The sequence below is a fragment of the Mizuhopecten yessoensis genome, unplaced genomic scaffold (assembly GCF_002113885.1).
Source record: "Mizuhopecten yessoensis strain PY_sf001 unplaced genomic scaffold, ASM211388v2 scaffold715495, whole genome shotgun sequence".
Lineage (NCBI taxonomy): Eukaryota > Metazoa > Mollusca > Bivalvia > Pectinida > Pectinidae > Mizuhopecten > Mizuhopecten yessoensis.
In genome coordinates, this window is record NW_018479646.1 from 1 (window position 1) to 15,893 (window position 15,893).

The following is a 15,893-nucleotide window of genomic DNA, read 5'->3' on the forward strand; positions in this document are numbered from 1 at the left end:
GCTAGCATGGTGACGCATACAAGGGAGATTACTCTCAAATTCCCGGCATTGCTCTCAGACATGTCTTGACAGGTTTTCATGACATCAGATTGTGACGTCATCTTTAGAACTGGCTCGCGTGAGCGTTGCGGGAAACCCGCCAAACCTCAGTCGCCATCTTGACGTTCACATGTACACATGGCTTTTCTCGGTAAGCGATCTTATCCGTTTGGCCGTCGATCTGTTCGCCCGTATAGGAAGAGGGCGAGGGTTTTTCGACGTTATAGAAGATTCCCTACCCGTTACAGAAAAAGAAGAACTACTAGAAGAAGGGTATTTCGCCGAAGGAGAGTCTTTCGTCGTCGTGCTCCCATGACCAAGAAAACCGTTACCAGATCTTTTTCGACCCTCCCAATTTCGATGGCTGCCAACAGTAGAAGTAGCATGTTTTGTTTATAGTGTGTCTTCATGACTCATATATTACATGTTTTTTTTACACTGTATCTTTATGACTCATGTATAACATGTTTTGTTTACAGTGTGTCTTCATGAATCATGTATAACATGTTTTGTTTACAGTGTGTCTTCATGACTCATGTATAACATGTTTTGTTTACACTGTGTCTTCATGACTCACGTATATCATGTTTTGAAATGTCAAGCTAAACTGTAACTTTTTACTATCGAGCTAACACGGATGGGATATTTATAAGGGCTTAATAAAACGGGTTTTTCCACGACATCTGATGAAATCTCCTCAGCGAAGACCGCTGGATGATCTGGGGAATAAAAGACAAAGATCATCCAGCGGTCTTCGCTGAGTTTGTCCTTATCAGGTAGGAAATTGGCACAACACATAACCTTCGCTGGGTCGAAGATTTTCACATGGCTTTCGTACTTGGAAGAAAAGATCCTTCCATTTTTCAAAGCTTCAATAAACGAATAGTTAATGTTCTCTGCCATGCTCCTGGTGAAGTCAAACACAACGAATTCCTCCTCTCCGTAGGTGTAGGCCAAGTCCTTTTTGCCACCGTTTTCCAACACGATGCAGTCCAGGTTGGCCGCGCAATACTGTGACAAAAAGGTCTTGGCCTTATTGCCTTCCTCATCGTACAACCAAAATACAGTTCGGTTGTCCTGTATTTTGAGCTGCTCCAATGCTTTTCGCTGCCACGGGTAGAGTTCGCAATCTTTCAATCGTGCTTGGGCCTTCTCCAGCTTCTGCCTGTAGATGAATTCATCAAAGAATTCCTTGAACTTTCTCTGGTCCCCTGGTATCATTCGGCAGTACGGGTAATGCAGAGGGTTCAGCTTATCCACCTTCTGCGCATAGCACCATGCTAGCTTTAGAGTGCTGAGGTAGTCGTGATCGATGTTCATCACATGGCATTCGAAATCCTCCTTGGAGCAGTACCTTACGCTCTGCTTGACATTGCGACAGGCACTGATGTCTTGGTACTCAGGCAATTCGTGCAGCTCCCAGAAGTCTTTGAATTTGCTGAATGTCATTTTTGCGTGTTCCTTCACGATGATTACCGCATGGGAATGTTCCTTCTCATTCTGGCCTGCCCCCAGTTCATTGCAGATGATGAAGGACTCGATTACTTCACACATTTCACCTAGTTGTGGTGCAATGTGCTTGACATGGGACTGCCAAGTGAGGAAGAAGTTCCGTCCAGGGTATTCTTTTCTGCTGTTGTTGGCATCCGTACATACATAAACATACACAAACAAACAAAAAACATAAACATGTATACACATAGCTATATATTTCATGTGATTTCTTTTTAATTTTATAAGATTATATGTCAATCATCAGTTTCATCTCACGGCATTTTGCATATAGAATATTTTATACCTATACATATATAATTTAGAATGTTCAATACTGTATGTAAATATATACCTAATTGTTGTTATATATATTGCATAGTTCTTGATTATTCTCGGGTGTCAGCTAGGTTTATTAGTTTCTTTACCCATATAGTATTTAAAAATAAGATATTATAGGCTTGTGACATTTTTAGCTTTAAGGTATGAAAATATTCGACCATGATTCCCATGTTTTTTTAAGGTCTCAATTTCACCCCTCTCTTGGACTATTACCTTGTCAATCTCATGTACATTAAATAAATAATTGTTAAGTTTAGTCATACTAGGGTTTCTGTTCTTTCTGGAGCTAAAGTTGATGAAGAATTTTGCATGAATCATGATATTAGATTTTTGAAATCACAACAATATCTTGTGCTTAAATGACCTTAGCTGTTAATAGGACGTTAAACAAAATCAAACAAACAAACAAACAAAAAGGTTCAAGTTCAAGTACAAACATATTAGTTCTGTCTCCCCTTTTGTAAAATATAGTATTGAAACAATTCAATTTATCAGTTAGAATACATACATAATAAAGAGCCACTCATCAAATATTGAGTTATGGGAAACTATATACCGATTGGTACATGCATAGCTGGTCATGTGAGACTTTCGATTACATACATAGGTAATCCTGGGTTCACTAGTGCCTGTCATGCATACTTTCGACCCCTCCTTACATCTACTTCCTAGTTATACGTTACCATCATTGCACATATATGACTATACTCTCATAGATTGAAATAGGCCCAGTAACGCATACCTTGGATTTGACTTTCTGTCTTGTACTTCCTCGGGCTACAACTTGGTAATGATGACTGTGTCACATAAGTTCATTTAAGGACATGCCTCCATGTTTGTTGTGTATGCGTGCATGGTTTATGTGTGCTGGAGGCAAGGTATGTTGGTGTATTGCCTCCTTGTGAAACTGATTCACCCATTGTCGTTATAACGTGACCGAGAGAAATATGTGATGTGTGCCCTCGGCATGGTATTTCAGTGAGATAACATTATAAAGTCGGCATCAGATCCGCGCTATCACAAGGAGGAGATAACAACAACATACCCTTTCTCTGGCACACAAACACACATACACAAGACACATAGAAGCACATCCTTAGCCCAAACAGGACGTTAAACGAAATAAAACAAAACCAAGGCTTTCGATTGTGTCTCTCAAGTCTTCATATGACATAGCTGTTTCAAGGACTTTTAACCCATATAAATCAAAACAATTTACAAGAGGTGTATAATGTGTTTTTGTTACGCGCAAATCGTGACATGTATCTTCATAAACGTTTGCTTAGTAGTAAAGTTCCCACAATGGGGGTCCCGTGACCACTTTTTCCCGGACCAAGGTTTGAAAGTTGATTTTAGTCAATTTGAGGGTGCTGATTAAAATGAGCTGGGGTGAACCTCGTGAAAATGTGGACTGACCCGGCCAGACGCGAAAATTCAAAATGGCCGCCACCCCCGTCGTCCGGTATATCAAACAAATACATATCTTTGCTTGTAGATGTCCGTTTTATATGATTTTTGGGTCTTAATACATATATATATATAGTAAGCGTTAGAACGAAAAATGGTCTGTTATTTTTTTGCTGATGAAAACTAGGGTAACCGCAAGCTGACTGCAAAGGAAAAGACCAGGAAGACACCCTTAATGGTTTGGATAAAAAGTTTTCATCTTCAACCAGTGTAAATTAGATGAAACAACCATTGTATGGAATGTCTGGTCAATTATTTTGCTTATATCGGGTTTATCGTCCTTGCATCAGCCAGAATCATATGGTTGGTTTTGTTTGTTTTTAATTAGTTGAACGTCCTTTTAACAGCTAAGGTGATTTAAGGTAGTGCCTCTATGTGCGTTGTGTAACCGTGCATGTGTGTATATGTACCGGAGACAGGGTATGTTGGTGTACTTGCCTCCTTGTGAAAGCGCGGATCCGATGCCGACTTGATAGTGCTATCTCACTGAAATACAATGCCAAAGGCACCCAGCACAGCATTCCGTCTGGTCACATTATGCTGACAGCGGGTGAACTAGTTGTTGCCATATTTCTAAATGCTTAACGTTAAGCAGGGAATAACAACTACCATTTTTTAGGAACTTTGGTATTTCCTGGCCTGGGGACAGAACCCATTACCTTCCTCACCTGGGCGAACGTTGTAACGTTCAAAGTTAAAGCCAAAAGTGAGCTATTGCCAAGCAAGGCGTAAGGAAATAAAAGGTAGTTAGAAATAGAAAGAAATATAAAATGCTTTGGAAAATATTTCATTAATCGTTTAAATATCTAAGAGAGTTATATTAGCCCTATTGTTTTCAATTTCAATAAATTTATTGTCAAAGAACAAATGGATTGGGCAGCAGGCATAGCCTATTTAATCCCTTTCCAAACATAGTAACAAACAGTGGCACAAGCATAGACATAGACATTAGAACACATACAAACACATATAAACAAGTTGGTATTATCAAATTAATAATCAAACTAATACTCATTTGTATTATAATTGAATCTAATGATTTAAATTCTAACCTCTTATTTTGATACTGAAAAGACATAGAAAAATATATATACATATTATGAAGAGAAAAGAACATTAATTTGTTGATATAGCTGCATGTATAAACATTTGATGGGATTAAATTACCGCACCCAACAGATACAGGCCATAAAAGTCCATTGTATCACACAAGGCCATCCGCTGATGAGTTTGGAAATTCAATCCTGCCAAATAGTTTATTTTATGCATATTAATCACAGGTTAGATATATGATTAACATGTTGTAAAGTTTTATATTCTTATTTATGTAGTTGTTTCCCAATATTTTTTAATAAAATAGTAAAACTGATCTTCTGAACCAAAGCCAAACCCTCACTAACAATATTTAAAATAACAAAAGAAGACAAAAGGAAATATCATAAAAAATTGAAGTTAAATGTCCTGGATCTTTTAGAACTTAAAATGGAATTGGATAAAGATAGGAGAATATGNAAATAGTAAAACTGATCTTCTGAACCCTAGCCCACCCCTCACTAACAATATTTAAAAATAAACAAAGACAAAAGGAAATATCATGAAAAATGAAATTTCATTAAAAATTGAAGTTAAATGTCCTGAATCTTTTAGAACTTAAAATGGAATTGGATAAAGATAGGAGAATATGTTTGTTTTTATTTTCATCACATCTCTCACAACCATTTAGCATGACATCTAATGATAAATGGTTGTGAGTTTCAGGTAGGGCGTAAGAATTGTACCTGCTACCACCAATTGCATGATTGCAAGAGGCGACTAAATTTGGGACCTTATCTCTTCTCTCCTTTTTAAATAACTTTCTTCTTCCTAATGTCTCCCTTGACAATGCCTCACTTTTGGCCATTTGTTGAGCGTTCGATCCTGTGAGGAAGGCTTTGGGTTCTGCCCCCTGGCCGAGAGTTACCAGAGTCTGTAAAAATGGTAGTTTCTACTCCTGTTAACGCTCAGCAATTTAGGAGTGGGACGACTGGTTCGCCCGTTGTCAGTATAATGTGACCGGGAGGGGCGTCTTGCTTGGTGTCTTCGGTAGTATGTTTCAGTGAGGTAGCACTATAAAGTCGGAATCATTTCCGCGCTATCACAAGGAGACAAAAACGAACATATCGCAGCCTCCCAAAATGCACACACATACACTACACGCATGCATCTACCACACAGGGGAGGCCGTCCTTAAATGACCTTAGCTGTTAATAGGACGTTAAACAAAATAAAACCAAACCAATGTGAGTTTCATGGAATATATTCTGAAAAAGTACAATACGATCTTCAGTGTATTTGATACAATTGTTTATTGTTTAACAGTACCTATGCGTTTATCTGTATATTTTGTTGTTTAGCTGAACCGGCTGTAACATTCATCCGATGGGGTCGAGCAGACTGTTCTGGAAACGCTACAGATTTGGTTTACTCAGGTAGTCATTTCTATTCTATACTGTGTGTTGTATTTTGTAGATGATTCAATACGCATTATGTGATATTATCAAATCTATTTTGATAGATCCCTTTAGTTTGATGGGTTATATATTGCCCTGAGACTAAAGCCAAGAATCTTAAATTTTGTGGAAGTTTAGCTTGTAATCACATTTGTTGTCAAACTGTGTAATAGAGGCAGTAAAGATATATTGTGATTACTGATTGAAGGAATGATATAATAAAGGTAGTTGTTCAATTTTCTTTAAAATTACTTTGCGTTAATGGGTACTCTATTATTGACTAAAATGCAAGTTTTAATATCTATATTTAGTAACAAGAGCATGTGTTGCAACATACATCGTCTGCTAGATGGGACTGGTTCGAGTGTTAAGCTCCAGCATGGAAACATATATACATGCTCAACATGTAATATTAAGCTCTTTGCGATATTGTAATTGACTATTTGCGATTGATTGTATCTTCAATTTTAGGCTATCTTAAAGCTTTTGGTCTTTTTAATGAAATTTGAGTCACCATAGCCACTTTCAATATTCAATTTGACGTTTGTCTTTTACCTTTCAGTTTGGTTTGATGTTTTTATTTAGTATTCGTTTTACCTATCCTGTGTTGACGGGCCGTTAAGCATTGATAAAAATAATGATAATAATTTATTGATTGATGGATTTTGAATTGCAGTAGATGATACGATATCGAATTCATCTACAATATAAGTTTGTAATATTTACTTTGTAAACTCAAAGGGCAAGCTAATAAGCTTGGTCGGGATTAAGTTATTAATTTCAAAAGGTGACAGTGATATCAGCCTCCACAACATACAGCGTAGAGAAGCGGAGGGGGGGGGGGATGAGCGAGAGGGTTATCAGCATTTCAGCTTAACATGTAGTTACTATTATGATAATGGTATTTTCATAATTATGATTTGTTTTCGTAATGAATGACCAGGTCTGCAATCTAGACCATCTGTCAGAGTAGGCTAGAGGACCATAATTGATAGAAATGACTTCTATGCTAATATGTAAAGAGTCGCATCTGCTCGAAGAAAAATAACCCTAATTTACCGGTATGATGTTTATAATACAAATTAGTCAATAGGTTCAACTTGAAACTTTCACTTTTTTATGAGGCCGGAAATGCCCAGTCCTGTTACATTCCCAATATAACCAGAATAGTTTTTAGACAAGAGAAATCATTAATCTGTTTACAGTCTGCGTTGGGTTCGGGGGCAATATCTGGCCCTTCTCTTTACCCGAACATGATTATTAAAATAACAATATCATGGTTTTTTCTTCGATTGTACAAACTTTTTAACGTGGATAGTTACAGTTTAAAATATAATGGCCAAGGAATTGTGTGACAATAGGTGGTTTTAGCCCACCTTCATTAGAGGGTGGGCCAAGCGAATCGCCAGTCGTCCGTTGTCTGTCCGTCCGCCCCCAACACACCCTTAGAGGTAGGAGATCGTGAAAAGAATAAACCTGCTGTTACCCACTTTCCCTTGAGGAAGGCTTTTGGTTCTGTCCCCTTGCCGACACATACCAGAGTCTGTAAAACTGGTGGTTTCTACTCCTGCTTAACGCTTAGCAATTTAGGAGTGGGACGACTGGTTCGCCCGTAGTCAGTATAATGTTACCAGGTGGAGTGTCCTGCTGGGTGTCTTCGGCAGTATGTTTCAGTGAAGTAGCACTATTAAAACTCTTTCCGTACCGTTGTTGTGTACACACGACAACAATATGTCATCCTGGTTCCCGCTGTCGTGTACAGACGACAAAATAATAGGCCGTCTCATCCGTACACACGACAACTGACTTTGGTGTAACTTATCTTATGTTTATCTTGTTATCGCACACGACAATCGTGTACTACAATTATTTGTCGCTAAAATCAGCACCAATTAGTTGGAAAGAAATAGTTGTATAGTTGCAGAGTACACAATTTATATTTTGTGACCTATTGTTTTCGAATCTGCCGCAACATGTTTGGCGAATCAAATATAAACAATATGGCGGAAACTTAATTCGAGATGAACACTCGTAAATTCATCACCAAATATTTATTTAGACTTCTGGAAATAAATATGAATATTTTAATATAAGTCTTAATGACATCTACTTGTAATTAGAAAAAAAAACTAACAACTTCGTATTTGTAAACAATAATCAATCCCTATTAGGAACCTCCACTTCAACACTGTTTTGAAAACAAGGTTTCGTATCGTTTGTTGCCGAACAGATGTCAATTTCTCAGTCATAATTAGCTGCCACTTAGTCATTATTCTGCGAAAGTGAAGAAGTGTGTGTCTATAAACAACAACATGAGACAATAACAATATTTGTTCACGGTTACCTGTTAAATTCTTGCAGCAATTACACCTCTACTAAAAAGAACATTAATAATCCACCATTTTGTTATTTGCGCGGGGGCGATTCTAGTAAGGACATCCTGGCCAAGACATACCAGAGTCTGTAAAATGGTAGTTTCTACTCCTGCTTAACGATCAGCAACCTAGGTGTTGGACGACTGGCTCGCCCGTTTGGGGTGTCCTGCTGGATGTCTTCGGCAGTATGTTTCAGTGTCGTAGCACTATAGAGTCGTCATCAGTTACGCGCTATCACAAGGAGACAAACACCAACATATCGCAGCCTCCCAAAACACACACGCATACATCTTGTACACAGTGGAGGCCGTCCTTTAACGACAATGGCTGTTGATAGGACGTTAAACAATACTTAACCAAACCAAACCAGACCAAACTCAACGCAAAACACGGCAAACATTTCAACACCGTGAAAATTTCAATATTAACAGAAAACAAAACATACAAAGATATAGAAAGTATTCGTACTAGAATGTATGACTAAATTGGTGTTCTTTGGTGACTACTTTATGAATTTCAACACCGATTTTGATAATGTTATAGTACTGCATAAATAATACAATAGAAACATGTACATGTATTGTCTTTATGAATTTAATTTTTCCTTTTTTATTTAGGCTCTGCGGGAGGATCTCACTTCTCACATAAGGGCGCCGCCGTTGATTTTGTCTGTTTGCCGCCGGATCCTTCCAGGGGGCAACGTGTAAATAACCCTCCCAATAATGGTGGCCTGATGTATGGCGCCGAGTACGAAGACGAAGTAATTTACGGTGTCCCAGACAGAAAAAAAGAGGTTCCATGCGCAATGTGTCGTATATCCGCCTATTCAACTCAAATCATGATACCCGCTCGCACCACATGCTACCCTGGTTGGGAGGAAGCGTACCGTGGCTATCTAGCAGCTGGTCGTTACGATCACCCTGCGGCGACTCAATATGTGTGCGTAGACGAACACCCACAGGTTTTGGCTGATAGTAGTGGTAGAGTAGATGACAATGGTAAACTATTTTACCCTGTAAAAGCAAAGTGTGGTTCTTTAAAATGCCCTCCTTATGTAAGCGACGCCATATTGTCATGCGTCGTGTGTGTAAAGTAGACACGCTACCTGTTCATAGCTGACACATACATAATGTAGTACGTACAACGCTCTTCCAAAGCATGGCCTCTATTGCAAATGTAACGAGCATGCAGTCGGACTTGTTTGCTGTGACAACTTAAAGCACAAGCATTTAATTTTTGTATACTTTCGAAAACAAAATGTTTTCATTTAACCTTTAGATCCACTAAATACATGGACCTGTCGAACTCACTATCTTTTCCGCCATGAAGGTGACTTGCAATCGTGTTCTTAAATCTGGCAAACGTTGATTTCATGTAGATTGAATGATGCTTTTGTTTGCTTGAAATAAACATAGTATAATGCATGAGTTCAATGTTGGTTGTTTATCGCCGTGTCGATTTGAGAAACTGAAGGGCTACTGTAAATTTAAACTGAGACATACCAAAGTCTGTAAAGATGGTAGTTTTTACTCCTTCTTAACGCTCAGCAATTGAGAAGAGGGATGACTGGTTCGCCCTTTGTCTGTATATTGTGACCGGGTTGGGTGCCTTCTTGGTGTCTTCGGCAGTATGTTTCAGTGAAGTAGCACTATACAGTTGGCAACGGTTTTGCACTATCACAAGGAGACAAACACGAACAGATTGCAGCTTCCCAAAACACATACACACACACTACAAGCATGCACCTTGCACACAGGGGAGGCCCTCCTTAAATGACCATAGCTGTTGATATGACGTTAAACAATACTTACCAATATAAAAACCTTCCAATGAAACGGGTATTCGAAAAGATATTTGAACAATTATTCGATCGATGAAAAAAGTACTTGCAACACAAATTGATGGATTAAGTTTTTTATTGTGTCTGATGAAATTTCACACTTGTATACAGAAATCAAAGTAAAAAAAATAAACTGCTTATCCATAGTTCTGCTCCTGTTTATACATGTTTGAGGGATCTTTGGCTGGAGGTTGACAAACACACGACAAGACCTGGTTGTTGAGCTTGAACATACCTTTTATAACTCTGGTTTCGGTCCTCGACACACTTGCACCATTATTTATTGCCTTGTTTTTGACGTCACTTCGGTCGCGCTGTCCTCCGGGTGAATTCGCCTGATACTGACCTGATCCCATTCCAGTTTTTCGTGTCACTATGTTTGTAACGCCATTGTGGCCTATAAAATTCTTCGGTGTATAATGTTTAAACTCTCCTCCTGACGTCACAGCCGTGTTTGATGCAACATTATGTGTAACGTCGCTTGGTCCTAACAGTTCCCGTGGTACATATTGTTTAAACTTTTCTGAAGTAACAACACTGTTAGATTTCATATTATCTGTGACGAAACTAGGTCCTGATGGTTTTCTTGGTATATACTTATGAAACTGTCCAGTCACACCAGTGTCTGACGGACCTTGGTTTGAAACAACATTTGGTCCCATCTGTTCCTGAGGTATATACTGATGATACTTTACTGACGTTCCGCGGGTATTTAAAACCTCGTTTGTTGTGATATCACTCGATCTCAAATGTTCCTGTGGTAAGTACTGTTGATATTGTCCTGATGTCAAGGTAGTCTTTGATGGAACATTGTTTCTGACGCCAATAGGAACGAGCTGGTCTTGAGGTGAATACTGTTTATAATTTTCTGATGTCACAGCAGAATTTGATGACGCTTTGTTTGTAAGGTAAATGGAACCGAGCTGCTCCTGAGGTGTATACTGTTGGAACTGTTCTGATGTCCCGGCAGACTGTGATCGTACATTGTTTGTAACGTATGTGGGATCGAGATGCTCATGAGGTGTATACTGTTGGTACTGTTCAGTTGCCCCGGCAGACTGTGATCGTACATTGTTTGTGACGTCAATGTGACTGAGCTGTTCCTGAGGTGTATATTGTTGATACTTTTCTGATGTCATAGCAAAGTTTGATGACGCTTTGTTGGTGACGTCGATGGGACTGAGCTGTTCCTGAGGCGTAAACTCTTGATACTGTTCAGTTGTTCCGGCAGACTTTGATGGTACGTTGTTTGTGGCGTAGATTGGACCAAGCCCTTCCCGAGGTGTATATAGATGGTACTTTCCTGATGTCACAGCTTTCTTTGTGACGTAATTGGAAACTGTCTGACCCTGCGGTGACTGTTGGTGATATGTTGACGGGCCATTTTGTGTTGATGCCTCCTTGGTGATACCATTGCTGTGTTGCAACGTCACACCATTATTTGCGACGTCATAGAGGTTCGCCTGTCGTTGATATTGGTCTGACTTTGATCTAGAGGCTGATGCAACACCGTATCCGGGAGGACTTTGAGGACCTGATGAGTCCGGCTGTGTATTCTTGCTAAATTCTCTTTGAGGTGGGTTTTGGTGTTTTCTCCGATTACTTCTATTACCTAAAGCTTGTACTGATGTTGGGATAGCTTCAAACAATTGTGGTTTAATTGATCTGCCACCATGCATAATTTTATCAACAACGTCCGTAGACTGACTAGAAGACAATTCCTGATTATTATTCCTCCGATGTTGTGGCTGTGATGTTTGATCAATATTAACAAGTGTTAAGACATTCTGATTTTGCGGCTGAATAAAATCACTTGGTTGGTATTTTCTCTGACTCTGAAGCTCATTAACATTGGAAGGTCTTTGTACTGTAACCCTCTCTGTAGACTGCTGGTGGTAGACACCATGTTGGGGATGTTGTTCAATGTTAACGTTTGTTAATGACCATGTATTGTAAGTTTCTTGTTTTTCCTGAGAATAAGTTTTCGTATTTTCTGGAACAGTAGGCGAATGTTGGGTTGAGGAAATCGGAAATGTTGTCGTATCAACTCGACGAATTCGTGTGTTAATATGTTTCCCTGAAATAGGTGTACTCGTGGGAACACTGCTAGTAAAGCGCCCCGATGGAATAGCAATTGGGTTAGGTTTTCGATAATCGTTTTCAACAGCATTAACATATCTCTCTGTTGATCTAGGGAGTGGTCTACCATCAATTTTCCTCAGCTGTCTCTTTGAATGTACAGCTGAAGAGTCTTTTGTAGATTCAGCATTGTTGAAAGACGACACTTTTCTTTCTGATGATGGTTTCTCGTAACCAGGATTGTCACTTTTGTTCTTCACTTTTGCCGATGATGTACGCACATCTGTCGCTAAAGACATTGCGAGCAAAAGCAAAAGATTATTGTCTATAACAGACGTTGTATTTAAGTGTTGTATAGCTTTCGGGGCTGCTTGACTCTGTTCTGTTGTCTTCTTTGTTGTTAAAGAAAGTTCATTAAGCGATGAGCTGTTAAGCTGCTTCTCAATATTGTCAAGTAGTGATATCATTTCATCTAGTGAAGGTTCTGGTTTCTGCACTTGTTTTTTCAATGTTGTTAGTTGCGGACTCCTTGACTTAATCGCCCTATAGACTGGCATGTATCGCAAAGGACGACGTATGATAGGACGGTTTTGGGGGTTTCGTCTTAGTTGGAATGCAAAGGGGAAGCGCATGTTATTAACACCAAATCCGGCAACAACACGCGCATCTATGAGGTCCTGCAAATATAAACGATGTTCACTAGTTGATGAATATGATACAAAAAAAGTAAATATTACCTTAAATAAAAATGTAAGCAGTTATATCTCTTTAGTAGTATAAGCACTGGCAAAAGTTCTTTCAATTAACATATCAAAAGATATGAATATTCAAAACTACATCCGCATTAATATTTAGAATATATAAACATGAACATGGAGGCACGTCCTTAAATCAACTTAGCTTTTAACGTGAACCTCATCAAAATCAAACAAAGGTCATGATACGTGTGTTAATGAGATCATCCATCAGACCTAAATATATATCAACGAATATGAATAAAAAAATTAACATGAACATTCAATCAACATATAAAACAATGCTATAACGGAGCCATGTTAGATTATACAATTTAGTAACTAAGATTATGTAGCAGTTAGTCGCTTAGTATTATTTGCTTAATATTATTCCTATTGTATGTGAATAATTTACATATAATTTCATATAAGTATGCAGGTCATCGCGTTTTGATACATTACCTATGTTGTATTTGACCATTTCAAAACTCAAGTGTAATTACTGATATATTTTATCACTATCGATAATTTCATCTCTTGATTGTTTCTGCTTGACAGATGAACAATTAGATACTTCGCTCAGCATCACAAAAGTTGAGAAACCGAAATAAGCCTAGTAGACCTTACGAATGTTCATATTTACGAAATATCGGGATGTTTGTAAGTATTGTAAGTAAATTAACAACATAATTGTTAGATACATTGTATATACTCTTTTGCAATTATCAATAACAATTTTATTAGTAAGAGTTGCTATTAATTCGGTCAAAACAAGTCAAAACAGGAGAGCAGTGGCTATAGAATTGGGTTTTTTTGCAGGTAAAAAGTATGTGATATAATTCACAAAAGTAAAAAATATGTACAGTTAATCATATGTTAAGCTATCTAGACCAATTTTAATCATGTTTAATAAATGAATAACATCTTAATGCTATCCCCTTCGCTAACGAGATATTATGCCGGATATTTATTATTATAAAACAGATTCAGATTTTTTTTCTTTCTTGGAACAGGATGGCATGACATAGGATTTGCTCTTGTTAAATGTCAGAATTTCTTCTTAATCTTTAATAGCAACAGCTTATTTTCAAGATACGACGAAACTGGTATATATTCGCTATATTATGCTATAATCTGTCAAATATACTAATCTAACATAATACGTGATTTGTTGTTTTATTTTCGGTTAAATGAATTGTTTCGACCGTATGGAAAACAAATTCATATAAAATTCTCCCAAGTGTGGTTTCGAAATTTTTGAATGTTTGCACAACTGTTCTATATACAAATACTATTTTCGGTTAAATTATTTATGAGAAAAATCTTGCACCTATTTTACAACGATTTATAAAAGCTAACTTTTTCTTATATTCATTTGATTAAAAGAAAATGTATTTCATTTCTCTTACAAAAACAGCTTCAGAAATATGTGGTGCATCTCTTTTTCTTAATTTCTTTTTTAACATCTCTTGGCCTTTTCTAGACTTAAAGATCAAAATAGCATCGCGTAGTGCAAGATATACACATTTGATTTTAATATTCAATAGGCTGACGAACTGTTGTTTTTTTTCTAAAACGGTCTGCAAAAAATAAGTCTGGTACATTTTTCAGATATATTTTTGCTTTTACAATTGAGCAAAATTTGTGGAATTTAAAAAAAAACGTATTACCAATCAAAAATGCGATCTAATCGTGATTTAAACTTCAGAACCACTAGCGGATCCTTTACTTCAAATGGGTGATACTTTCTGAAAAAAACATATATGTTTTTAATTTAGTTTTAAAGTACACAGCGCATCTGAGCTGACAAAACAACCATATATATAAGCAATACTACGATAGCTTTTGCCTTTTATCCAAATGCATGCTACAACCCCCAATAGCATCCCTAAGTGACAAAACTGAAATCGCTCCGATTCATTACCCTTATTTACATGTAAGATATGAAGAAATGGAAATGTTACTAGAAGATATATATTTGTACTGTAATACTCCATAAAGTTTAAAACTATTCATGGTATGTGATTGCATACTGTAATAAACCAGCTTATGGTATCCTTTCAGACCCCTCAATTTTTTGTATAGGAATTGCTTCCTTTTTCTCTTAATTTGAAATTATTGATAATAGAAAGTTACATTGCGCCCTTTTGCTCCGTATCAATTCATCTAAAACCATTGAATTGATTAAATTAAGCAGAATCCGATCATTCTTGACTAAGCTATTTCGCAAAAAAACATATAAACCATAAAAATATCAAAATATTAGCCACACTCGTGAAATATATTTGTTATTACTGAGATCACCGTTAAATATACTCTATACATTTGACTACGTTAAACCCGTGCAAGTTCGGGGAAAATAAGCCTGTTGTATCCCACTACATGGTTGTAGGATGTGACTAATATTGTTTCCCGCTCCAGAATCAAGGATGGTGACTTCCTTGTTCCCTATCTAGAGGATATTGAAGAAACCAACAATAGACCTGTTGTATCCCACTGCATTTATACAGGAAAGGGTGACTTATGTGGGGCCCATACAGAGTCAGGGTTTTGTTATGTGACTTCTCTTAAAAGAACATGAGAGAGACCAAAATTGATCTGCTGCCCCCACTTACATAATTATACCATCTTTTTCCTTTTACGTTTCCGATGTTTCCTGTCTACTTTCATTTTTAGCTCACCTGCCCAAAGGGCATGGCAAGGATCATTTACAGTAACACTTTTTCAGCCAACATGATGTAATTTCTATAGAAATACCAGAAGCGGTTAATATTTCTACATACTCAAACAGGCGTTTGCCTTTCATCTTTCCGTTGGTTTAGTGTGATTTCCCTAATAAATGTTTCCATCGGTTTCGGCTCACATGATCTCTTTTGTGTTGGTGTCTGTTAAGAGTGTGTGCCCTAAGTAGGAAAAAACAGGATTTCTAATACATTACCGGTGTACTCGCCTAAATGAGTACTTCCCTAATTGGTTCTTCCTGTTTATATTTTATCTGTCCATAATATAGTTTGCAATTGCCAACTGCCATTTCTAC

At 37.6% G+C, this 15,893-nt stretch overlaps 1 protein-coding gene across 1 annotated transcript; it reads left to right on the forward strand.

Annotated features, from left to right (window-relative positions):
- Positions 1–1,623: 1,623 nt before the first annotated feature.
- LOC110441106 (short-chain collagen C4-like) lies at positions 1,624–9,556 on the forward strand. The gene is made up of 3 exons (XM_021484207.1): positions 1,624–1,687; positions 5,733–5,807; positions 8,821–9,556. The coding sequence occupies exons 1-3, from the start codon at positions 1,624–1,626 to the stop codon at positions 9,297–9,299; spliced, it is 618 nt and encodes a 205-aa protein (XP_021339882.1). The 3' UTR covers positions 9,300–9,556.
- The last annotated feature ends 6,337 nt before the right edge of the window (positions 9,557–15,893 follow it).

Excerpts from the sequence above, each read along its gene's own strand:
- LOC110441106 (XM_021484207.1), top strand. The coding sequence starts at position 1,624 with ATGGGACTGCCAAGTGAGGAAGAAGTTCCGTCCAGGGTATTCTTTTCT. Across the intron at positions 1,688-5,732 it reads TTCTGCTGTTGTTGGCATCC|CTGAACCGGCTGTAACATTC; the intron begins GTACATACATAA and ends TTTGTTGTTTAG. Across the intron at positions 5,808-8,820 it reads TACAGATTTGGTTTACTCAG|GCTCTGCGGGAGGATCTCAC; the intron begins GTAGTCATTTCT and ends TTTTTTATTTAG.